Genomic DNA, 26,967 nt, shown 5'->3' on the forward strand with positions numbered 1-26,967 from the left:
TTCGAAGGTAGTTTTTGCAAGTTTTCTTTAGCTCTGTTTTCTAAGTTTTGTTCTTCTCCAAATTAGGTTTGATTCTGGGTCTATTTTAGGCTTCCTCTCTCACATTCTGTAGTATACTTACCGTTTTGGATTGGTGTGGGGGATGACTTGAATGAAAGATATGTGTAAAATACAGAAAATTGTGCCTGTTTTTATAATTTTCAGAGTTTTCCATTACCCTGGCTATTCATGTGTATAGATCACCCTGAAATACCTTAAAAATAAATATAAATGTTGAGTGTTTGGAGGAAAATGATAAAAATACAAAAGGTTAGTGTTCTAAGAAACTGGAGAAATCTTCCAGTTCAAGAATTTTGGGTATTTTTGATTAGTTTTGAGAAGTGGTCCTACTAATAAAATGGAGAAACTACTAAAGTTTGTACAAAACTTCAATGTGTATCATTACATATCGGAGAAAATTCAAGTTTATGCAGTCACTTGCATTCTGACAGTGATACTGTTTTTCTGTGGAAGGAACGTCAAGGTACTGCTTTAGACCAGGAATTGCTAATCCTTTACAGCCCGTGTTATCTGTAGGACAGGCCGTTCTGGGGTTGCTCTACAGGGTTGTGCCTGCCCGTGAATGGCACCCTGACTATTGCTGTGGGTTGAAGTTGAGCCCAAGTTCACCAATGAGGAAATGGAAGTTCTAGATCTGAGGACTATCACCCAAGGTCAGACAACACCGGAGCCTGATGGGCGCATCCCTGATGTGATTCTGCCTTGACTGCATTGTCAGTCTCGTCCTCCTATGAAGACAGTGATTACACTTGCTAAGATGCCAAGGTCCTTTCAACAGGCCAGAATTCCAAATCCATGATTTCCTATGATTTCAGTGAGAAGAGATGGACGTTTTTCATCAGCTATTCACCATTCATTCAACAGTATACATTAGTGTATCTTTCAGCTACCATTAGGATGACCTGAAATTGACATTTTTGTGGGACTAACTGCATTTTTTTAAATTCCTGTTTCTTAAATGCCACTTTTTAGCTTTAAATGAACTCAAATTTACAAGGATAAGAGGGAAGATTAATAGGAATTTTGTTTCATACAATTGAATTTTAAGAAGAAGGGCTATTTCAATGAATTAAGTTAATATTGCTCCTGGATCCTAGAATTCAAACCATACCTATATTATCAAAATTAAATAGTAAAAGCATTTTCCAATTTATATATTAAGCACCGCCATGGGGCTTTAAATTATAACTCATTTTAAGTTGGAATTATCTGCACTGATTTCTCTACAGTTGTACATAAAATGTTTTATTGTAAAATAAACTAATGTATAAAATATTGCTTTATTCTCTAATAAAAGTATTAGTGTTTTTTAATTAAAAAAGAACTAAAAAATAGGAATCTATATTCCAAGAGAAACTTATCAATTCATTGCTTAGGACAAATATACCTAAGGTATAAAATAACATATTTTCTGAATTATATTTCACCTAGGAGACGTTATTAGGTTTTCTGTGCAAGAGAAAAGACTACCAGAATTGGTATCATTTTTTATGGGTAGCTATAAACTCGATGAACCTTATCTATTTTATGGAAAATTTGTGTATCTTTCTAAATAGATACAAACCCATATACATTCTTGCCAATAGCTTGTCATATAGTTGCATTAAAATTGATATAAATGTACTTGGCATCCAGAGGAGGCTTCTAGATTTATTGCCACAGTGTTCCATTTTTATCAGAGTTATAGTAGCTACTCTGCTAGAGAGACAGAAAACCCTGTACAATAATATAATCCAAATGTATGGGAGGCTATGGGCTGAAGAAAAGTTATCATGGAAATTTTCAAACATATACAAAAGCAAAATCATTTAAGAACCCCCCCCATCCAGAGCTGGCTTTTTTAACTATTTCTGGACCACAGCCCACTTTGGGTCAGTGCCTGTTTCTCTTTTCTATTTTGTTGGGTTACCTTAAAGTGCATCCAAGATGCCCTGAGGACTTTCATCCAAACATACTTCAGTATCTTTGTGAGAAAGGTAACAACTTTAAAAACTACTCAGAGTTCTGTCACCACAGTGTCATTATCACGCCTAAAATATTTTACTTCCAACCATGCTGGCAGTCCTTGAATTTTTCTAGTTCTCTCAAAATGCTTTCTCTGCTTGGTGTGTTTGAATTGGATTCTGAGTAATTCCATACATTGCATTTGGTTGATATATCTCTTAAATCTATTTTAACCTGAAGTTCTCATATCTCTTTTTTCACCTTACAAATATTTACTGAAAAGATTGGTTGATTTTTTTTTTCCAGAAGAATTTTCTGCATTCTGGGTTTTGCTGATTGGGTCACCACAGGTGTTACTTAACATATCTTAGCATATTCTCCAGCCACTGTAGTTCCTGTCCACTGGCAGTTGGGAATAAATGTTTGATTAGATTCACGTTTTTGACATGAATTAAAAAAAAACTCCATAGATGGTGCTCCTTATTTACTGTTGCAGTCTGTCATGTGACACATAATGTCTGTTTTTCTGTTTGTGGTGTTAACATCTGCAGGTTCAGATCTCAGCAGCTTGATCCGCCCGTGATCGAGTTTCCCATCAGTGTTTCTCCTGATGTTTCAGCCCTCATTGACGATGGTTGCCTGGCTCCACGGGAGATACTGTGTGTGGGGTCCGGAGCTTCTGAATTGGAAAACCTCACATACTTCCAGCTTCTCACCCCTGATTTATTCTGGCGCCTTGGTCATTTAGTGTCTCTTTCCTAGTCTAGAAGAGCTGTCTAGTTCTCTGATGTACCGTGCTGCAGCACATGTTGCATGCTGTAACCTATGCTTGGGGAAAAGCCTCCCTGAGCGTGGGGCAGGCTGCCCCTCGAGTGATCCCGCCTATTATTTTCTCCAGAAGGAATAATGATGCACATGAAAGTTCTGAGAAATCTGTCACTTAAGACACCTGACTTGCCCTGAGTTTCAGCAGCCTACTTGGCCATGGTGCTCTTTTATCACTGAGAGCTCTTAATAATCCGATTTAAGGAAACCCACTTTGAAATACATCTCAAGGGAGAGGAGAAGGATACCCTAAGTGAAGGTCATGACTTCTTCACCAGGAGAGAAAAGTGTGAGAGCAGACCCGAGTCCAGACATCAGGGAGGGCCAATGTATTGTATCATGTTTCCAGTTAATGTGGGGGTACCTCAAAGGTAGAATTAAAAGATAAGCTGATTTGCTGCAAAAAATTTTAGAAACTCATGCATAGTGTTTTCATGATACTCCTTTTTCATGCACCTTTTTGTTCAAGACCCTGCACATGAGGGTGCTTCCAAACATTTGTAGAAGAATACAATTAAAAATAAATTTATTTTGGTGCAGAAATTCTTAAAATCCATGTAAGCAAGGGGTCTTCGTGGTATCAATTGCTTCAATAGTTGTGCATCTTTTGGTATTACTTACACAGCTAATGTAGCCCATTCCAAACATGTTCATTACTGAGAAGAAAATAATAGTCCAACTCCCACAATCACAACCTCAAAAAAATTATGACACAGCTTGCCTTTCTGCTTTACCAATTTATACATGCGTGTGCCACATATGCACGCCAACACCCCCGCCCCCACCCCAAGCACACTTGGGTTGTTTATTTCAGGGGCAGTGCTGGTATATTAGAAATAGAAAAGAAATCATGACACAACATTCACTCGCATTCTTTGCTTCAGACATCCACTCCAGATTTTTTTTTTTTTTTTTTTTTTAATGCCAGAGGTTCACATCCTGTTTGTGGCTCACTGTGGAAAATTGACTTGAGCGAAATTAAGGCGAAAGAGACCAATTTTCCTTTGCTCTGAAGATACCTCCAGCTCTGCACAATAAATGTTTTCCATTAGAAGGAAAATGTTGTGCATTAATGCTCTTGAGAAAAAACAGCCATTGCCAGTACTGCCATCAGGAAACAATTTTTTAAATGTTTCTGAGTATAAGCAAGTTTCAGTCTCTAAGGCAAGAATACAACTTACTTTGTAGACTTGGAACATCAATGATAAAATCTGTTTTTTTGAAGTAGAGATAATCTAGGAAAGTGTGAATTCTGATTTTTCGGAACGTGCACAAGAGACGTTGTAATAACAAGTACAAGGGAAACTGAAATAAGCTCAATGCCCGGGCTTGGAAGACAAGAAGTTCTGTTGTGTGACCTTGGCCGGGAAGGAGGGAATGGGACGACACGCAGAGCGGGCCGAGCGGCGTCGTGAGTGATCTCACGACAGCAGACTAAACATGCTTGTGCTGCGCTGGGCTTCTGGGTGCCTGGCCATCGGGCACACTGCTGAGCTAAATTCAGACTTGGCAGTTGATGCACATGTTGAAAGTTGTCCTGGTGCTTTCAAGTTTCAGTTGAACTTTTGTATAAAAGGAATCATGATTTAAAATGCTTTTCTCCTAAGCAACAACTCCATGATTTAAGTATTCTAAAAAAGATTTATTTATTTGAAGGTGGAATGAGAGAGGTAGAAGAGAGAGAGAGATTGAGAGAGATGTTTTCTGGTGTCTACTGGCTCATTCCCAAAGGGCCACAATGATCACATCTGGGCCAGGCCAAAGCCAGGAGCCAGGAACTCCACCTGAGTCTCCCACATGGACTTCGGGGCCCAAACACTTGGGCTATCTTCCTCTGTCTTCCCAAGCACATGAACAGGGAGTTGAATTGGAAGTGGACAGCCGGGACTCAAATGGGCACTCTAATAAGAGATGCCGGCATTGCAGGTGGCGGTTTAACCCACTGCACCGTAATTCTGGCCTCTAGGACAGTTGACAACCCTTTTGGACTTGTCACAGATCTCCTTTTGATGAGTTGCTCTCAGACAGGCAGATTTTGACTGGGGACATTATCTTCCACTCCTTAATTAACTTTCCAAATACTATCCTTTGAGGATTGTGTGTGGGCCCACCTCAAATATGTGCTGTTGGCAAGGCTGTTGGAAGAGGGTTGGGACAAATGTCTGGCAATAACCTTAAAAACATGATTTCCAGTGCAACTCCAGTAACAAATTTGATTGCATTTCCTGAATGGAAAGCATTTGAAAAAATGCATTAATTGTTTTTATGCCTCTAGCATGGTATTTGGTGAATCGCTGACCTCAAACACGAATCGAGCAATTCGCGATGCTGAGTTGAGGGGGCCTTGATGAGGATGATTTCAGTCCAGTCCTTCATGAGCTGAATCTCAGAGAGGAGAAATTACTTGCATTTTATCGTGTGGTTTCCAAGATTTCATTGGATTCACAGTATAGATGTGTTTTATTCATTTAAAGTAAGACACACAGGTTTTCAATACTGAGTTCACAGGCTGGATTTGAAAGCAGTTGTCCAGTTGATTCTAGGGAAGAGTGGTTGTCCTCGCTGTTAGTTAGAAATCCTAAAATCAGGTGAACGGAAAACAGTATGAAAAGCCAAGTGCAGGTGTCAGCCAGCGCCTTAGACTAAAGGCTGCGGATGAGCAGATTTGGGGAAAGGCGTCTGGCTTCCAGCCCTCCGGCCAGACACTCACTGTGGGCACTTTCTGCCCTGCATACTCACGAGAAAGCAGAGCGGTGCCAGCAAAAACGTGAAACCTGCAAGGTTTTAGAGTCCTGTGTCTGACTGACACATAACAGTTGCACTAAATTGCATTAGATCCCAGTCTCTATCCCAGCCCTCATGCCCAGAGTACAGACATTTCTTGCAGAGGCTGAAACTTTAGTGTGTGAATAAAAGCTCAATTACGTAGCAGGGAAAAAAAAAAAACCACCTCGGGGTGAGACTCTACTTTCAGCTTGGTTTAGCCAGGTTTGGTGGCTTTGATGTGTTTCCGCTCAGTTGTCCTTATTTTAAGGTTAATCATGGTTACTGTGTTCAATTCCCAGAGATAGCATGAGGATCCAATTATTTCTTTTATGTCAAGATGAAAATTTGTATTGAGAAGTTTGTATTGAAAAGTTCTTTCTAATTTGAAGTTCCGTTTTATTTTAATAGTGTTTGGCTTTTAGTTGACCAAATTATGATTGTATTAATATCTCTTTGCCCTTTTAAAAAAAAAGGTATTCTATATTTTTGTCTACCAATTTACAGACGTTCTGATCACAAAGGAAACCGGTGATTAGTTTTACTCCCCACGGATTCTGCTTTCTGATTCAGTGAGGTTTAATTTTGACAAATGTTGTTTTAGTGGAAGGCTCTTATGATGGCCATTTTCTCTAGGATGGAAAGTGTAGACAAAGAAGGCGGGCCTTGAGGAGCATACAGTTGCTGTGTTGGAGAGCTTTTAGGGTTGACATGAAGTAATAAAATCAGAACTCACCCAACGGTTTCTAATTTCAAAGACAACTGCCTGACCTTGTCTGCACAGTTCAGGTACAAACCACGCAGGAACACAGGAAATTGAGCTCCCAAGCAGGTGACACACAGCCACGATGTCACAACAGCATCAGCAGAACATCTGGAACCACCGCTGGCCGTTCGCCTCAGGGCCCATTGAGCTGTCGCCCAGAAAGGCCTTTCTCCTGTGTTTTTGTCCTGATTTGAAAAAGTTCTGATTAAACCTCTGGACTCTTGACACACACACGCACATGCACACACACATGCACACACACACACATTCTCCCCAGCTCCCTACACACATTCGTTCTTTGTTCTCTGTCTTCCTGAATGAGAGCCCACAATTTAACATAAAAGAAACCTTTCTGTTAAACATTTGGAAATTTTTTTTAAAACAAATCTTCTCTCAAGGCCATTATTAGTGGGCCTGCTCGGTTGCCTGGAGTCCTCAGTGTTGTGGATCCTTTGCTGACGGCGCCACATCCCAGAAGAAGGAACATTACATAGATTCAGGGCTTCCTGTGTCCCTGGCGTGGTCACATCTGTCAGCAGTCACCTCCCAGCTGCCTCACTCAATGGGCGGTCTGTTATTTTGAAGATGGGGCACTTCTTGTGCCCTGGCTGGACCACCTGGTGGTGGGGACATGGCACTGCAGATGGCCTGTTCCTTCGGCCAGCATCTGCTACATGGAAGTTTGGAGGTTTTCTCCTTGAAGTCCTGTTGTCTTGAGTATCAGCAGTCTAATTGGGGGTGTTTGTATGGCGGGGTGAAATGGCTTCATTCACTGACTGAGAAAAGAGATTGAAAGCATAAATATGTGTTGTGACCATAGGCATACTTTGGAATAAAATAAGACCAGAACATTCTGGGTGGATTTGTAATCCTGTGCTGATAATGAGATCATTGCCTGGAGATATTTGGGTTGGATTGATTGCATGCATGAGGGAGGTCTGATAATTGCTGTGCCGATTTTGAGAGGCTCAGAATGTCTTCTGCAACTTTTGCTTTCTTTCTCTTTTGGTCAAAGTGACTCTTCAAAACGTACACCAGGTGAGGAGAGTACAGAACACGCAGGGTCTCTGAATGTGGAAAGGATGGTCAAGCCGATCCCAGCCCAGTGAGAAATGAGAATCAGAGCAGAGTGATGAGTGGGGAGTCCTCTGAGCGCGGATCTGACTTCCTCGCTGCATGATGTTGGGCCAAGTGTTTAACTCAGCTGAGCCTCAGTTTCTCAGCCTGTACCTTGTGGGTTCCGGCACTTTGAGGCGTAGACGCACTGAGTATAAAAGAGCCGGTGCGGCTCCTGCACCTGGGAAAGGCGCTCTGTAAACCATGGCGGCGGCAGAGGCCGCTTCAGGCAGGTTTTACATCCTGAATGAATTCCTGGTGTTTGGATCAGGGTTGGTAGTATCAAGTCACCCCACCAGAAATGGAAATGGGGTTGTTCTCTTTGTGCCCCGTTGGCATCAAAGCATCCCTCCTTAGCTCCTTGTCCCCTGCCCCAGGGGTCCTTCTTTGCTTCACAGGCACAGTTCAGTTCTTGTCAGGGCCCCTTAAGGTGACCTTTGTCTTCTGCGGTGGCCCTGGCTGCTCCTCCCGGCTCAGTACCACCTCCTATTGCCAGGAGGGATGAAATGAGGTATAGCAAAGACCAGCACCTCCCCAGTGATGGAGCCCCGAGGGCACATTCTGCCCCTGATTCCTGCAGCCAACCCTTGCTTCACGCTTTCTCTGCAGCCTAGGAGGCTGCTCAGGAGGACAAAGTCACAAGAACATTGTCATCAGAATGCCAGGAGGTCTGTGTAGCCATCTACACAATCAAGACTTTGGATCAAAGGTGGCAGGGTTGCAATGGCCTCTTCTCAAACACCAAAGGAGGAGCAGGTGGACCCATGGCTGGCCAGCCCCCTTTCTACCTGCACTGCCTGCCTGCTCTCCTGCAGGCTGGTCGTTTGTCATCTTACCGTATAGCTGAGCCTCAGGGAGCTGATCAATGGACACACACGGAGAAATGGTTTGCAGCAAGTGTCTGTCTTTAAATCAAAACAACCTTCATTTCTCCTTTAAACTATAATAGTAGAAGGTGCCTCCCCCCTCAAAAAAGGGAGACTACACAGTGCCCTGTTGTTGCTAGGTAACCAGAAAAAAAAAAAAAACAACCCAGCCACAGTTGCTATTGGCCTGATTTTCCCTCAGAACCTGGCTATTCTTGGTAAGTGCTTTGTGTGCTATGAACAGACTTGCATCATGGTGAGGCTGCTGTCTTCCTACCCTTGCCCACATCAATAAAGTCACAAATACATTGTGTGGGTCTCGAGGTCAACCCTTAACGTGGAGGTGTCCTGAGGGAGGGCACCTTGCAGGTGCACCTGTGGCTTATTTGCTTTCGCTGCCCTAGCCAAGGCCCGGATCCCCCTTGAGAAGTGCATGGGCGCCCCTTTCTCAGCCGTAGCTGTGAATAGGCAGGTCTTACTTCACTTGAGCTTTCCTAGGAGCATTTTGTAAGGGTGAATCTTAGCTGCAGGAGACATTGGTGCATGTGATCGAACGTGTCCTAGTGAATCCACATGTCCCTTTCTCCCCGGCTTGGCCGTTCTCTGTAGACTGACTCTGTAGGCATTGCATTTTCTAATCTCTTGTGGATCCCAAGCTGAGTCTCCTGTGACCGATGCTGTCTGTCTGTTGCAGATCTGGACACGTCCCAGGGTGAGTCCCCAGCCCCGGACATCTCCAATCCACATCACCCTCAGCCACAGACCTTCGCAGCAGAAGCAAAGCTCGGTCTACAGACAGTGACCAGACAAGATGGGGAAACTGGAGATGGAGTGGAAGAAAATATTGTTTACCTCTGATTGCATTGTCATTATTTTTTCAAACAAAACAAAACACTGGCACTTTTGGGAGAAACATTTTTTTTTCCTATACTTTATGTATGTGTTATTGTGTCCAAATTGCTTTAAGAAAAATATTTAATATTTCATGCAAGTTCATTTTTTGGCATGCATCTAATAATTAAATTATTGAAAGCAGCTCTGTTTGTATCATCTTTAACTTATCACATCTAAGTTCAGATTTCTGGAAGAGAAACATAATTTGAATGAGAAGAGCTATTCCAAAAGTTGTTTTGGCCCTACAGTAAAATTGCGTTTTTCTCCAGGTTGTCTGGATGTTGAAATGCCTTAAAGGGCAATGTTCATAAGGGATGAACTTTCACAGGCACAGCAGTTGCTGATCCAGAGTGGCCTCAGTGCCTGCCCTGGCAGGGGGATGTGGGAGAGGCCCTTTCTCAGTTGGCTTTCATGTGCTGATGTCTCTTGGGGGCATCAAAGGTGTAGACCTGTCATGGTCAGCGTTGAGGCAACATGTCCTTCCTGGGCAGCGTTCTTGACACTGTCTGAACACACGGAGGGCCTGAGCCTCGTGCACTGCAGAGTCACCTTTGTGCTCTGCATGTGGCAGGGATTCAAGCCACAGTTCAGCAGCAGCAGCTTTTAGCACAGCCTGGAGCCCAGAGCCCCCCAGCCGGCCCCTTCTGATGTAAATAATGAAACTGCACAGGAGCCCTCACTCCTGTCCTCATGCTCTGTCCCTGCCCTGTGAGCACCTGGAGCGCCGATGGCTACCAGTCCTTGAGGGCGCCCCGAGGAGGAGCCCTCCCTCTCCGGGCAGCTCCTGCCTGGCCAGCCGCTCCGCATCCTGGAAAGCTGGCCCATCCTGCTGCCGCCGAGTCCCCTGGGTTTCTGTGTGGGGAAATGACCTGGGTGAGTTCCCTCTTGTTGTTCAGAGATGTTTGTGTATGTTCCAGTCGTTGTCAATAAATAGCTTTGACCTCATCGTCTTCCTTTGTAGTTTATTAAAATTATCTAGACCCTAGGACTCTAGGATGCACATACACACACACACATGCACACACAAACGCACACATACACACACACCATCTCCCCATATGAAGGCTGAAAATAGAGAAATATTCAGCTCATCCAGAATCACAAAACTAACCAGAGAGAGGAAGCAGGAGAGGGGAAAAGTTCATTCAGGCCCTGAGGTTTTGTTTTTGTTTTATTCCTTAAAGTTTGAAGTTATAGGCCGTGGGGCTTTTGGGAGTGGGAGGATCCGGAAGGTGCACCCCTCACAAATGGGGGCGGTGCCCTTAGAAAGGGTGTCCTAAAGAGTTCCCTCACCGCCTCACCGCTTGAAGGACATGGCAAAAAGGCACCACCTGTGAAGCACAATGTGGGCCCTCACCGGAAACCACGTCTGCTGGCAGTGCCTTGACTCTGCACTTCCAGGCTCCAGATCTGTGAGAAATATGTTTCTGTGTTTTATAGACAATGTAGTGTATGGGATTTTGTTGTGTTGACCAGAAGAGCCTAAGATCTCAATGGAGAGTTGCTCTGTACCCCCAATACAAATTTACTAATTTTAAGAGAAGATGGCACTCTTTTCCAGGATCATAAATATATTTCCTCACAAAGATCTTTTCCTACCAAGGGAAGAACTTAAAGGGAATATTCAACCCTTTAGAGATTTGTTCTGAAAAGTAATGTTTTTGTTCTGTCCCCCCTTTTTATTTTAAGGTTTATTTATTTGGAAGTCAGAGTTATAAAGAGAGAGGGAGTGACAGAGAGGTCTTCCATCCGCTGGTCCACTCCCCAGAGGGCTGCTATGGCCAGGACTGGGCCAAGCCGAAGCCAGGAGCCAGAACTTCTTCCAGATTTCCTATGTGGGTGGCAGGGGTCCAAACACTTGGACCACCTTCTGCTGCTCTTCTCAGGTCATTAGTAGGGAGCTGGATTGAAAGTGGAGCAGCCAGGACACGAACTGGTACCCATATGGGGTGCTGGCATTGCAGGTGGCGGCTTTACCCACTACGCTACAGTGCCGACCCTGAGGATGCTCTGTCCCTTCAAGGCTGTGCGCATTTATGCATTATCTCATCTGGACTCCAAATGACTCTGCATTTCACCAGGACTGCATAGTCGCTGGGATCGTGCGGCACCTTCCAGCCCACTCAGCCGCTGAAACCTTGTTCATTCAGAAAGGGAACACTTGCGGCAGAGGAGGTGTGGGTGTGTGTGCTCACACACATGTGCATTATGTAAGATAAAGAGGTGACGTAATTAAATCATGGACGAAAGAAAAAAAGGCACAAGGAATACACTTCCCTTCCTGTGGCCAAGGACCACCTTGAACTCAGAATACTCAGCCTGTGGTTACTAATGTTCAACCTCTCTCTGTCTTTCTATCAAAAGGCAACAGAGCGTGGCAGTTGGGGTCTGGACCCTGGAACCAGATCTGCTACTTACTGCTTGTGTGTCCTTGGCAGGTGACTTCACCCCTCTCTTGTTTCCTCACCTATAAAACACGGATGATTGCCTTATAGAATGATAATTGCAAGGATGAAATGACTAATACATACATTGTGTTTGAGCAGAGCCTGGGGCAGAGGAATCACTCAATATAGGCAGGCTATTACCATTAAAGAACACTTTTAATAACTGCTCAGCCTGGTCCCAGTCTTTAAGAGCGATTACCTCTGCATAGCCAGAAACAATGCATAGAGAATCCGGATGCCTGGGGTTGGCCAGCCTGAAGATACGAGACAGGTTCTGTAAGGTTAGTTGTGAACTCATTGCATCTCTAAACCTCCTCTTAACTCATATATTCAATAAACAAATATTAGAATTGCAAAGATTCAATGATTTATACACACATTGCATCAATAAAACAGCTAAAGGCCAAGCAGGCTGTTGGGGACAAAATAAGGATGAACAAGCAAATGGTGGGAGATGCCTAATGCGTGGACAGGTGGTCCTGATGCATAGAGGCACAGACAGCGCTGGATATGGAGAAGTTCAGGTAGCTCAGTGAGCTGGTACGGAGAGCCCAGGGGTTGCCGGTGATATGCAGAATGGAAGAGCAGTCCTACAGCAGAGGATGCTGGCGGCTTGAAGGACAAACACAGGGAGCAAGGGAAAAAGATGTTCCCAGTGAGAAGGGCAATCCAAGCCCAGGAGCTGTAAAACAAGATCCCATTGGGAGGTAGCCTGCACAAATCCCTCCCCTCTTGGTTAAGGTGTCCAATGGGAACAGCCATTTGTCTCAGGTGTTTTCAAGCAGTCTTATGTAAGTAGTGAGGGAACGTGAAAGTACCCTCTCTCTCTCTCTCTCTCTCCCTCTCTCCTCTCTCTAATAAGTGAAAATAAATAAGAAACAAAAACTTCAGTAAAAAAGGAAAAAATAAAAAGGAAAGGGACACGTGGAAGGGTGATTCCAGAATGATCTTAATAGTTGACGTGAAGCGTTTACCATGTTGTTTCCTGACTGCCTCTCCCTTGACCAGCATGAGATCGGCAGAAAAAGCTATGGGATGGTCTAACAGACGTGGGCAGCGCTTACTAAATCTCCCCCAGGGCCACCGGTTCCACAACACCAGGGGGCGCCATTCACATTGTGTGGGATCGTGCTCCGGAGCACCTGCATTCATTACTTCGATGTGAGAGAAACCTCTCGGAGTTGCACAATCCTGCACCTTGCTTCAGAGCTGAGTTTACATGTCCGTGATACAGGGAGCCGTAGGATGTAAGCCTCAATAGACTGTGGCACACGGCGAGGGCTCTGAAAGTGACAGCAGTCATTACACGCTCGTGGTTGGAGAATCAGCTGGGGACATGGCTTCAGTGTTTCACAGGCTGTTTTCTTGTGTCCTCAGAGATGTCAAGACTAAAGCTTGCTGGGAGGCTGGGCTCTGAGAGGGAGCCTCATGATAACGTGCTGAATGCGGGCAGTAAACCAGAGTGCTTGGAAATCTGAGATCAAAGAGTTGACAGAACTAGACCTAGAACGCTGCTCTGTCACATGTCTCTGCGTCTGGCTGCGGAGTTCAAAGCCATGGCTTCAAGCTGCTGATTGAACTCTGCTCTGCAGGAAGTCACTCGAAGCAAGACCATCGTTCCGTAGCTCTATAGAAGCTTCATGGCTGGGAGACCTTAATGGGCCAGTAACTGAATCTTAGTTTTTTGCCTACCCATAAAACTCTTTAAAGCAGAAAGTCAGAAGTTGTAGAGGCTACCAGCATGCAGGAGTCTGCTAGGAACACTGGCAGAGGACAAAGGCCAAACGTGTTGAGAAAGTAGGTCTTTGTCTCTTGCCACTTTCAATAGATTCTAGTTGTTCTAGAATGGTCCCTTATTCCTGCAGGAGTCCCACCGCGGCCTCTCCCAGCAACCCCTCTGGTATTCCTGGCTTCTGGCTTGACTTGGCTCTGTCCTAGAATCTGGTGATGGCCTGTCCCCGTGGCCAGTTTCACCAGACCCCACGAAGTCCCAATCATTGGCAAAGTTTGGGGAGTCTCTCTTCTTGTCCAGAGGCTCGACTGAATGTTCCCATTTTATTTCACAAAAGGAATCTGATTTGTCTGCTGAAATGCATTTTTCCCTCACCCAAGAAGGTGTCTAAGTTATTTTTCTTCTTCTTCTTTCTCCTCTGCCATTTTCAGGCTATTTGCCTATTCATAGGAGGAAGCAGTGTAGGGGAACTAAAACTCCGATGCATGGTTTACTTCTTGTTAGCAACCCAAGTTAAACATTGAACCGTGGAGGCTGGTATGGACTGAAATGCCATTGGGGGGTGGGGAGCAGTAAATGCCCAGCTTCCTTTTTCCATGGCCTCTACCACTGCTCAGCCCAGCCCCCCACAACATGGAGAAGCCCCGAACAACTTTTCAGGGTCATTGCCAGTGCTTATTTTTACAATCTCTAACCTAATAGCTTCAGCTATAAATGCAAACATAGCCAGCATCCATGAGAGGGCCTGCACAGGCCACGGAGCTAAAGCAGACTCTCAGACACGTGCTTGCCATTGCCCTTGGCAGCTGCACGGCCTCCTTGGAAGACCTGGTCTGCTCTGCATGGATGGCAAGCTCTGATTAAGGTGAGATGCTGGCAGGAGCCAGCAAAGGACAATTGGCTTTTAACTGAAATCTGTGGAGCCAAGGCCCAGGAATCACCCTCCCTGAAGAGCTGCTTCTTAGCAATTGTGTTTCTTCCAACTGCTTCACAAACAATAACTATAGGTGCCATCAAGGCAACTGTGGTCATTAATCTTCGGTAGCACAGGAATTTCTTGTAACATAAAGGAGGTAATGTGATTTCCTCTCTCTCTCTCTCTCTCTCTCTCTCTCTCTCTGATTTATTTATTTATTTGAGAGGCGGAGTTACAGACAGAGGGAGAGGAGAGAAAGGTCTTCCATCCTCTGGTTCGCTCCCCACATGACCTCAATGGCCGGAGCTGAGCCTATCCGAAGCCAGGAGCCAGGAGCTTCTTCCAGGTCTCCCACGTGGGTGCAGGGGCCCGAGGACTTGGGCCATCTTCCACTGCTTTCCCAGGCCATAGCAGAGAGCTGGATCGGAAGAAGAGCAGCCGAGACTAGAACTGGCGCCCCTATGGGATGACAGTGCTGCAGGCAGAGGTTTAACGTTGGCCCCCAGATTTCCTTCTTTCTTTTCGTAGTAGCTTGAAAATTTTGCGTAATTTCTGGTCCTAGGTTAGGATTGTTGTTTTTACTATGGTGATGCCAGGTATGATCCTAAAACTCAATCTTTCCATGCAAGCATCTCCGTGTGAAGTTCTCGTTATATCTGACACGAGAATCAATGCAAACATATTTTGGTCATGGCCACAGCTTGAGTCACTCACTTAGAGGAAGATTTTGTAAGATGGAATCTGAAGAGCCTGTTCAGCATCGTTGCTATGGAGACTCCTTGAGGGTTGGATTAATTAAGGCCTGAACAGATGTTGTGAAGTGTGCAGAATGCACTGTTTTCTGTTAGTAATTAAAGTGGGTACGTGTGTCCATGAGAGCAGAGAGAAAAAAAGGAGAGACAAAGCAGTAAGACGGATGGACGTGCCTCATGCTGGACACATAACATCTCCTCCAGTGAAACGGCCTGTTGATAGCTCTGACCCCCCCCCCCCCCCCCCGCCTTGTCCACTCGTGCAAGACAGATCGGCTTGAGATGGCCAACCTGCCATCCCGCCTTCCTTTTTTGGTCTTATTTATAAATAAGAGCCATAGGACAACACAAAAACACGTTCTTGGATCAGTGGGTTCTTACCCATCTGTCTGCACACTCGAAACTCAAACTGGACCATGTAAATGGTTTTTAAACCACCTGGCAGGGAGGCCAGCTTTCCAGGCTGGAGCTGATTCATTGCCCAACCTGCCGGGTGTAGTCAGCAGTGAAGTGGTGGCCAGGGCTGCGACAGGCTGCCCAACTGCCGTGGAGAAATTGCGTGGAGAACGCCATCAAGATAAGAAAGTGACGGATATGTCAGTGTGGTTCAGGTTTTATTTGGAGCATAATTGTCTCAGTTTGAGCAAAATCACTTGGTGTTGAAAACAAACACGGTTTGTATTGTCATGTGAGTGAAATATTACTATTGGGTTGAGATCCGAGCTCAGTAAATTAGGTTCCACTAGAATCACGCTTTGTGACCCCAGTGGGCAGTGTCCCCTGACCCCTAGGGCCCCCTCCCGGTTGATGGGAAATTGCTGATTGTTTGCAAATGGCAATGATTGGGGGGAGGGGTGAAGCTGTGGCTCACTTGGCTAATCCTCCGCCTGAGGCACAGGCATCCCATATGGGTACCGGGTTCTAGTCCCGGTTGCTCCTCTTCCAGTCCAGCTCTCTGCTGTAGCCTGGGAAGGTAGTGGAGGATGGCCCAAGTGCTTGGGCCCTGCACCCACATGGGAGACCAGGAGGAAGCACCTGGCTCCTGGCTTTGGATTGGCGTAGCTCTGGCTGTAGTGGCCATTTGTGGGGTGAACCAACGGAAGGAAGACCCTTCTCTCTGAATCTCTCTCTCACTGTCTAACTCTATCTGTCAAATAAATAAATAAAATCTTTTTAAAAAATGGCAATGATTCTACTTGCATGGCCAGCTTCTGAAGAAAGCGCTGTTAACAGCACTATCAGAAAATGGGGAGAGAGAAAGCATCACGGAGGTACTTTGTTTCCCAGGGGACAATGTCCTAGTGGCCCAGCTCAGCCCCCGGGAGCCGGGGTGGTGGAATCTTGTGAGGGGACTTGTGTGTCCCAGGAAGGAGAGAGAATGCCGGGAAGGGAGCAAGAACATGCTGCCAGCCGGGGTTTGCTATCTGCCTGTACTCCTGGTTCTCTAACCAGGCAGCAGCAGACACAACTGGCACACAGTGTGGCCACACCTGCACATGTCACTGTTACAGCCTGTAGGCTTCAGTCTGTGAATGGGCTGACTGCATTCTATTATTATTATTTTTTTTACACTCAGGGAAAACTCAAGTTTGCCTCTGTATTTCTGTTTTGTCCTCTCCAAACGTGATCTAATGTTAATTCACCCTTAAATGTCACTGCTAAATTTGTTGCATTTTCCACCTTTCCTCTTATGTGAAGGAGTATCTTCACTTATCTCATGAGAGAAAGCATGCAGTGAGGCTACAGAAATAAAAAGAAATCGTATTTGTCATTTGAATCAACCAATATTGACTTCTATGTCTCTTGACATTAGAAACAAAAATTGGTCCTTTAAAAATATAATTATTTTTTAAAAATTATTTATTTATTTATTTATTTGAAAGGCAGGGTTACAGAGAGGCAGAAACAGAGGGAGACAGAGAGAGGTCTTCCATCTGCTAGTTCATTCCCTAGATGGCTGCAAGAGCTGGAGCTGTGCTGATCCGAAGCCAGCAGCTTCCTCCGGGTGCAGGGGCCCAAGGACTTGAGCCATCTTCCACTGCTTTCCCAGGCCTTGGCAGAGAGCTGGCTCCGAAGTGGGGCAGCATGGACTCGAACTGGTGCCCAAATGGGATGCTAGCACTGCAAGTAGCGGCTTTACCCACTATGCCACAGCACCAGCCCCAAAATATAACTATTTCTGCCTTTTCTTTCTCCCTAACTTATAGAGATAAAAGGGGAAATAGATTAGGGATGACTTGTTTACAGAAAAAAAAAAAAACGGTATGGGAATTAAATCAGGGACGAAGGTTTGATGCTTTTGAGAGCACATCTGTTACATGCTTTGGTGAAACAGCATCAGTGGAAACCTTGAAACAAATGAATAAAAAGAGCTGGTGCAGGGAAGTGACTCGAGAGGAAATTCTACTCCTTTATTCCATCACCAAATTCTGAGACAGTGGTTCACTCTTGGCAGACACCAGTGTGCATTCTTTCTCTGTAGGCATGCACACACATGTGCATATGTGTTTGTATACACGCACCCTGTTGGTGATCACTTCAATACACCTGCTGCTACAAGGAGCCAAGTACTGTGTTCCCTCCAATGTGTCCTTCCAAATGTTGGTATGAAGCCGAAGAACCCAATTGCCGAGTTACCACCTTGGCACCTGTGGACAGAATTCAGCACACCAATGCCTTAGTGCTCTCTGGCTGCTGTCACAAAATACCCTATTTTGGATAATTCAAAAACAATAGAAATTCACTTGTCACAGTTTTAGAGGCTGGAAAATCTAAGATTAAGACGTTGGCAGATTTGGTGATGGATGAAGGTTTGCTTTCTGATTCATAGATGGCACCTGTAGCTCTGTCCTATCATGATGCAAGAGGCAAGGCAGCTCCCTGGGGATTCTTTGTTTTAAAACTTTACTTATTTATTTATTTTTGAGAGAGAGAGAGCTATGGAGAGAGAGAGAGAGCTCCCATCTTTTGGTTCACTCCCAAATGCCTACAGTGGCCAGCTTGGAGCTGAGAATACAATCCAGGTCTCTACCCACCACTCCAAAGTTGGCAGGAACTCAATTACACTGCTGCCTCCTGGGATCTGCTTTAGTGGGAAATGAGGCAGGTGCTGGAGCAGGGAACTGAATGCAGGTACTCTGAGTTAAAGCCCCGGGCACTCCTAGGTGCCTGCTCCTGGGGCTTCTCTTATAAGGGCATCAATCCCACTCATGGGGTTGGGGCGGGAGTCCTATCCTGAAAATCTAATCACCTCCCAAAGCTCTACCTCCTGCTACATCAGCTTGGTGATTAGGTTTTCAGCATGCATCTTGGGAGGACACATTCACACAGCAGCATCCAGCAATTCATGAAGAAAAGTGGTGCCCCTGTGTGACACCAGAGCTACAGGCCGCAGCTTTAATCTGCTAAACCACAGTGCTGATCTCCTCCCCTTTTTTTAAGATTTGTTTTTTATTTATTTGAAAGGCAGAGGTACACATAATAATTTGTCAATTATTGCTTTGATTGTCTATGCGTCTGGGGTCTTTTACAAGAACTCTTTGCCTATGCCAATGTCTTGCAGGGTTTCCCCAATGTTCTCTAATAATTTGATGGTATCAGGTCATGCATTTAGGTCTTTGATTCACTGTGAGAAGATTTTTGTGTAAGGTGTAAGGTAGGGGTTCTACTTCATTCTTCTGCATGTGGGGATCCAGTTTTCCCAGCACCATTTGTTGAAGAGACTGTCCTTGCTCCAGGGATTGATTTTAGTTCCTTTGTCAAAGATAAGTTGGCTATAGATGTGTGGGTTGATTTCTGGCATTTCTATTCTGTTCCATTAGTTTATCCATTTTTGTACAGTACCAGGCTGTTTTGGTTGTAACTGCCATGTGGTATGTCTTGAAATCTGATATTGTGATCTATCCAGCATTGTTTTTATTGTATAAGATTGCTTTAGCCATTTGAGGTTCCCCGTGTTTCCATATGAATTTTAGCATCATTTTTCTAGATCTGAGAAGAATGTCCTTGGTATTTTGATTGGTATCTCATCGAATCTGTAAATTGCTTTCAGTAGTAGGGAGATTTTGATGCTATTAGTTCTTCCAATCCATGAACATGGAGATTTTTTCCATTTTTTTGTTTTTTTCTTCTATTTCTGTACTTAATGTTTTGTGATTCTCATCATAGAGATCTTTGATGTCCTTGGTTTCTTTCCTTGGTTAAATTTATTCCAAGGTGTTTGATCTTTTTTTGTAGCTATTGTGAATGGATTTGATTTTAGAAATTCTTTCTTAGCCATGGCACTGCCTGTGTATACAAAGGCTATTGGTTTTTCTTTAAGACTTATTTATTTATTTATTTGAAATTCAAAGTTACACACAGAGAGAAGGAGAGTAAGAGAGAGAGAGAGAAAGAGAGAGAGAGGTCTTTCATCTGCTTGTTCATTCTCTAATTGGCTGTGCTGATCCAAAGCCAGGAGCCAGGAGCTTCTTCCGGGTCTCCCACATGGGTTCAGGGGCTCAAGGACTTGGCCCATCTTCTACTGCTTTCCCAGGCCATAGCAGAGAGCTAGATTGGAAGTGGAGCAGCCAGGACTTGAACTGGTGCCCATATGGGATGCCGGTACTTCAGACGGTGACTCTATCTGCTATATAACAGCACCGGCCCCAAGGCTATTGATTTTTGTGTGTTGATTTTATATCCTCCCACTTTACCAAACTCTTTTTTGAGTTCTAATAGTCTATTAGTGGACCTTTAGGATTCCCTATATACAGAATCATATCATCTGCAAATAGGGTTGTTTTGACTTCCTCCTTCCCAATGTGTATCCCTTTGATTCCTTATTCTTGCCTAATGGCTCTGGCTAAAACTTCTAGGACTATACTGAATAGCAATGGTGAGAGTAGGCATCCTTGTCTGGTTCCAGATCTTAGGGGTAATGCTTCCAACTCAACCCCACTCAATAGGACACTGGCCATGGGTTTGTTGTAAGTTGCCTTGATGTGGCCATGGGTTTGTTGTAAGTTGCCTCGATTGTGCTGAGTAATGTTCCTGCTATATCCAATTTGCTTAAAGTTTTCATCATGAAAGGATGTCATATTTTATCAAATGCTTCCTCTGCATCTATTGGGATAATCATATGGCTTTTGTTATTCAGTTTTTTAATGTGGTGTATCACATTGATTGATTTGTAAATGTTGAACCATCCTTGCATATCAGGGATAAATCCCACTGGGTTGGGTGAATGATCTTTCTGATGTGTTGTTGGATTCTATTGGCTAGTATTTCGTTGAGGATTTTTGCATCTATGTTCATTAGAGAAATTGGTCTATTTGCTCTCTTTCTCTGTTGTATCATTTTCAGTTTGAGGAATTAAGGTGATGTTGGCTTCATAGAAGGAGTTTAGGAAGATTCCTTCCCTTTCAATTGTTTTGAATAGCTGGAAAAGCGTTGGAGTTCTTTAAATGTCTGATAGAATTCAGCCATGAAGCCATCCAGTCCTCAGTTTTTCTTTGTTGGGAGGGTCTTTATTACTGATTCAATTTCTGACTCGGTTATGGGTCTGTTTAGGTTTTCTATGTCTTCATAGTTCAATTTAGGTAGGTTGTATGTGTCTAGGAAACTATCCATTTCTTCTAGGTTTCCCATTTGTTGGCATACAATTCTTTCTGAGGATTCTTTTTATTTCTGTGGTATCTGTTTTTTTATTGAAGATTTATTTTATTTATTTGAATGGCAGAGTTACAGAGAGGTAGAGGCAGAGAGAGAGAGTGAGAGACCTTCCATCTGCTGGTTCCACAATGGTCAGAGCTGTGCTAATCTGAAGCCAAGAGCCAGGAGCTTCTTCCTGGTCTCCCAAGTGGATGCAGAGGCCCAAAAACTTGGGCCATTGTCTATTGTTTTTCCAGGTCATGGAAGAGAACTGGATCAGAAGTGGAGCAGCCGAGTCTCAAATCAGTGCCCATATGGGATTCTGGCACTGTAGGCAGTGTCTTTACCCATTACAACTACACCCCAGCACCAGCCCCTGTGGTATCTGTTTTTACATTTCCCTTTTCATCTCTAATTTTATTGAGTTGGATCTGCTTCCTCATTTTTGTTTGGTTAGTTGAGCCAATGGTGTGTCAATTTTGTTTATTTTTTCAAAAGACCAGCTCTTTGTTTCAATGATTTTTTTGTATTTTTATTTTAATTTTGTTTATTTCTTCTCTAATTTCAATTATTTCTTTTCTCCTACTAGTTTTAGGTTTGGTTTGCTGTTGTTTTTCTGCATCTTTGAGATGCATTAATAGCTCATTTATTTGGTGCCTTTCCAATTTCTCAATGTAGGCACCAATTGCTATAAAATTCCCTTTTAACACTGCTTTTGCTGTATCCTATAAGTTTTTTTTTTTTTTTGACAGGCAGAGTGGACAGTGAAAGAGAGAGACAGAGAGAAAGGTCTTCCTTTTTCCGTTGGTTCACTCCCCAATGGCCGCTGCGGCCAGCGCGCTGCAGCCGGTGCACCGTGCTGATCTGAAGCCAGGAGCCAGGTGCTTCCTCCTGGTCTCCCATGCAGGTGCAGGGCCCAAGCACTTGGGCCATCCTCCACTGCACTCCCGGGCCACAACAGAGAGCTGGACTGGAAGAGGAGCAACCGGGACAGAATCTGGCGTCCCAACCAGGACTAGAAGCCGGGGTGCCGGCGCCGCAGGCAGAGGATTAGCCTATTGAGCTGGGGCGCTGGCCTCCCAAAGGTTTGATAGGTTGTATTGTCATCTTCATTTATTTCCAGAAATTTTTTGATTTCTCTTGAATTCTTCAATGATCCACTGTCCCAGCCCACAAGGCTCCCGTAGTCAAGAGCACCCAGCTCCCTGTCAATCCTCCCAGCCAGACTCAGGCATCTCCTCTTATCTGGTTTCTGGACATGCAGACACAAGCTGACACAACTGCTAACACATATCCAAAACGGCATGCCTGCCCTCTCTCAGCTAGTTACAGGATGCTGGTGCCAGATGGCTGGGGAAAGAGAATGTGTCCCCTCTTTTTTCCCTCTAGGTTGCAGGTACACTGTCCCCCACAAGGCTCCAAGCCAGACTGACGCCAGTGTCTTCCCACAGATTTAGTGCCTGAGGCTTGGGCTGCTGCAGTCTGGTCTCACCTCACTCTTGAAAGCTGGTGCTGAGGTTCTCAGCTGCTGGGGTCCTGAGTTGTGCGCATCCACAGCTTCCATGTAGGTCCACAGTGTCCCTCTGATTTGCATGGAGTTTCCTCTGCTATTTTCTCCCTAACTCTTTCATGAGATTGCATTTTCTCCTTTTTTTTTTTTTTTTTTTTTTTTTTTAACTATCTTCCCCTGGTCTAGAGCAGTAAGCTTACCACCTATTCTTCCATCTTGGAATCAACATTCAGTTTTAGGAGTGGAGATAAAAGGTGAAAGCTTTGAGAATAGATGTGCAAGGAGTTGTGACTGTTGGTGTTAGAGTTTTTAATTTGTTAACATAATGCTGTCTCATTGGAGAGCAATGGAGGCAGAGCACAGGAGGATGGGGGAAGGTTAGAAAGACCTTGCTTCTGAGGTCCTTCAAGCACCCTACTTTGGAGTGTCGTGTTCTGAGCCCAGATATCACAGTAAAGGGGAGAAATGCTGGCATTTAGTGGGCAGGAGAAGCCAGGAAGCGAAAGGTCCTGCAGTGGATGAGTCCGTCATATCCAAGAACAAATGTCAACTACCATCCCCAGCCACTGAGAAACACTGATCTATGTCCACCTTATAGGATATTTTATGTAATGTGAATTCAAATGTAGGGAAACATACAAAAACATCACCTATGCATTCTAAAATGTGGCTATTTATAGATTCTAGCAATTTGGAGCATCTTGATTTTTAAGCACCATTCAGATCTTTAAGGAGAGTACCATGAAAATTCCAAAGAGGCACCAATATAAGCATTCTTAGAAAAATAGTTTCCTTAACATTGTCAACCAAAAGTGATAGACAGGACCAACACAAAGCCAAAGTTAACGAAGCTCTGACATTTTTTAAAAAATGCATTCTAATTTTAGCTGACATTCAAATTTAAAAAGAAAAAAAAAAAAAAACCAGCAGTGCAGCAGGGAGCTGATTGATTTGGAAAACATGGATAGGAGATAATGAGGCCTCTGCAGTGTACTTCCTGGTGATGGGTAATAAATGATCTATTCCTGACCCAAAGCAAAGGAGACAAGGCAGGTTCTGCCTTTGAACTGCAGGAATTTGCATTGCATGGAGACTACAAGCCATTCAAATACTTGCTTTCCTCCGCTTACAGTAGCCTATTTTCATATTCACCTCAATAACCACAGGGAAAAAGACCCTGGTAGGCATTTCATGTGTCAGAGACATTAACGGTTGTTTTCTTCCATTTCTCAATGTGTTTTAGATACACCAGCCTTATGGGCAGCTAAGCAAAAAAATGATTCCATAAGTGGGATGGTTGATCTTGCCTTGACCTGCCAAATGTGGGAGGTTTGAAAACCTCTGGTCACAAAGCTAAACTGACCCACCCGCTTTGGACATTTTGAGAAGAGTGCTGACTGCGCACTGCCATGAGGCATGCGGTGAGCAGGAGGAGGCGTGGACCGAGAACAGGGGCTCGGGCCTTTGCTAGTGGCCATAAAGCCTTCACCCTCCAGTTTGCTCCATCTATAAAATGGTCTAACTGCAAAGCTCAGCCTCTCGTGGAGGATTAATGAAGTGAAACTCAGAGAGGACTTGAACTCAAGGATCAGTTGCAAGGACCTCCAGGGGACATGCACATGGAAGCCAGACTGAGAGTCCTGGAAGCCCAGTCAATGCTAACAGGACAAACTTCTTTTCTGAAAAAGTAGATGCTCACTTCATTTTTTAGCACCAGAGAACTGTGCTAAGAGTCGCTCAGTGAGCATAAATCTTGGCTGACAATGAGGTTTGTCCTCTCAATCCCACTGGTCTATGGTAACTTCAGTTTTGCTTCTTAACGAGAAGCCTTTGGCTCTCAAAATCAGGGTTAGAACAAGACCCTGTGCTACCAGGTTACATCCTAGTAGGTTGTAGCTTTCAAAGATAGGAAAAAGACCACTCCCTTAGAGACCTATCAACCACGACAGAAAAGGAGTGAAGTGGAACAGTCTCTTCAGTTCTTGAAATGTGGTCTGTATTATCTTAATTGGACATTTTCTAAACAGATCTACACGGAGTAACTTTGAGCATATTTATCTTAATTTACTCCTTGGAGAAATATTTAATTATCATTTTTAGGTGCTTCCTGAGTCAGTTGCTGTTCAACTGTATCTGAAAATAAACTCTTTCCTCCCCAATGTTCCCCCTGGGATTCACCAGGAGACTGAATTTCAGGCAGCTTAATGAAAGACACGGGTCCATCAACATTGCTTAAGAACTGTAGGAGCTGTGCTAATTGCCAGAGCCGCCGAGTGCTGGCTGGCAGCCTCGTGCAGCCCACTGGGCACAGCCACCCCACCCTTTGTCTTGACCCTGACTGCAGTGCAAGAAAGGGCTTCAGGGGACTATGGAGTTCTAACAACTGCCAGTGACAAGCCTGCTGATGGACTCATCTGGGCAACATAGGGCTACAAATTAGCCTCTAGGAATGGCTGGCATAATGCCAGAGAACAGAGCTTCATTGCTAGCCCTGCTCATGTACAGTGTTAGTGTTTATGCTGCCAAGGTAGACATTTTGCCTGCAATACACTGAAGAGTTTACGTTGAAGTTCCAAAGTGCTCCTCCAGGGGGAGCAGTGTGAAGGTGCCATCCAAGCATTGTGGTGGTGGGGATTGAAGGTGGTGGGAAGTGGTGATCAGGGACACATGTGATTTCAGGTTAACTCATTCTGAATTCGTTGGGTGGGAGTTCATCAGCTGGAATGTGCCAGAAAGAATTCCAGCCTCTGGAAAATAAATTTAACCATCTTTTCCTCTGCTTCGTGGAAGTCTTTATTTACATGAAATTCAACAGAAGCAGGGACCTTAAGAGACCTGGAATGAAGGTAGAGGCAGTGTGTAATAGTGACGAGCCCTGATTCTTGAACCAGACTGCCTAGATTCGCAGCCATTGCTACAGCTTGCTACATGCATGAGCTAAGTTATTACTTACACTCTGGGTGCCTCAATTTTTCATCCATGAACTGAGTATAATAATTTATCTACATCTGTTATGAGCTGAATATTTGCTTGCCCCCCCAAATATGTGGAAATCCTAACCCCCACTGTAATGGGATTGGAAAGTAGGGTCTTTGGGAAGTAGTTATGTAAAATGAGGTCATAAGAGTAGGGGCCCCAATTTTTGGTTAATACAGTGGAGACACGGCTCAGCTCTACAATATATGATGGAACGAGAAGAAATCCATCGTCTGAAGCTTGGAAGATCACCCTCACCAGAAACTGAGAAAACGCATTTTAATGTTTATAAGCTCCCCGCCCCGCCCCCCCCAAACCCAGCCCCAGTCTACAGCACCTGGCATAGCAGCCTAAATGGACCTCAGAATTTGATTTTGAGATACATAAAGCTCTTAGAGAATACAGAGCAAATCCTCAGTGATTGTCCATGATTACACCAATAGCTGTCCTTTGGCCCTTACTTATCTATGCTTCATATGTATACAGGCATTTACCATCCCAACGACTCCATTTATACAATTTTCATTCCTAGAGGCCCTTTTATCTGAGAAGGTAGTGGATGATAGACCACCTTATTAACTCTCACAATATCACCAAGCACTAAATAAGAGAAGAGGTATAAGCCACTTCCCCATGGTGCTGAGTGGAAAGGAAGGGTTCTTACAGGGTCATTGTCAAACATGGCAAATGATGCTGTACATTCCTGGGTCATCATTAGCTGACTGATTCTCTGTCCACGCCCTGTCTCTCCCTTTTCACCATGGCATTGAGGTCATGAACTCAATGACTTCACCTGGGCAGTCCTAATTCACCGCCCTCAAGCAGGGATGATGAAGGAAATTGAATGGAGACAGCCTCAAATTGTCATCACTAGAGAGGAAATTTTTGCTTTGATCTCCCACTGAGGAACTCCCATGAGAGTTACCACAAGAACCCACACGGCAGAAGGGAATGGCATTTGTAAGCAAGATGCTATTTTCAGGGGAATATAATCTTACTGTTGTAATGTTACATGTAATTAAGAGTTTGGTAAGACGTGGACTGTTCATTTAACACATAACAAGACTAACTTGGTTTTGCTCCAATTCCCTGGGTCAAGACTAATAGCCCAGGCTAAACCTAAAGAGAAAGGAGTCATTTCTCAAGAGGAAGGGCTTCTGGGTGTCTCCCTTTGGGTGTGGTAGGAACTCCTGCTGATTCTGTTTTCTGATCCAGTGGATTCGCAGTTACAATTTGCTGGGCCCAGTGTGCTGTAGTGCTGAATGAGAAAAATCTCCTGAACCTCTCCAGGTAAAGTAGAGGCAAACTTGATCCCACTCTGCTTTCTTTTCCAGGCTTGAATTTTTTTCCCACAGACTTGAATCTATAGGTTATTAAACTGGTAAGAACAGATACTACACTTGATCTTAGCCAAAAGGCAGAGAAGTAATGAATCTATAGATTATACAGTATCAAAAAGACCACCTTGGATCTATAGGCTATCTATCAGAAGAAAATGCCAGAAACTCAATCGACTCATTAATTGATCTGATACATTTTATTAAGCCAGTGAGTCTAACAGAATCACAACCATATGTTATAGGGACCAAAGATCTCACCATCTTGGATCAATAGCCCTTGTCACTTCTCCCACCATGCCTGTGTTCTGATGGTGCTTGCTAAGCTACTTTAGCAGCTTCCATGTTTCCACTGCAGTCTGTTTATGCAGGATGGGTTGCTCACCATGCCCTAGCTGAGCTGATCAACTCTTCTGATCCCAGTGCAAAGAG

General features: G+C 44.4%; 1 protein-coding gene and 1 pseudogene across 1 annotated transcript in view; one reads left to right on the plus strand and one right to left on the minus strand.

The window, feature by feature from the left end:
* ARHGEF28 (Rho guanine nucleotide exchange factor 28) overlaps positions 1-10,151 on the plus strand; it is a 330,489-nt gene extending 320,338 nt beyond the window's left edge. Inside the window, 1 exon segment of the mRNA XM_062212247.1 lies at positions 9,035-10,151. Within this exon segment, the coding sequence (XP_062068231.1) occupies positions 9,035-9,198 (164 nt within the window). The 3' untranslated portion in view covers positions 9,199-10,151.
* Positions 10,152-26,449: 16,298 nt separating this feature from the next.
* LOC133774757 (U2 spliceosomal RNA) lies at positions 26,450-26,628 on the minus strand (annotated as a pseudogene).
* Positions 26,629-26,967: the final 339 nt, after the last annotated feature.

The sequence above is a fragment of the Lepus europaeus genome, chromosome 15 (genome assembly GCF_033115175.1).
Source record: "Lepus europaeus isolate LE1 chromosome 15, mLepTim1.pri, whole genome shotgun sequence".
Classification (NCBI taxonomy): Eukaryota; Metazoa; Chordata; class Mammalia; order Lagomorpha; family Leporidae; genus Lepus; species Lepus europaeus.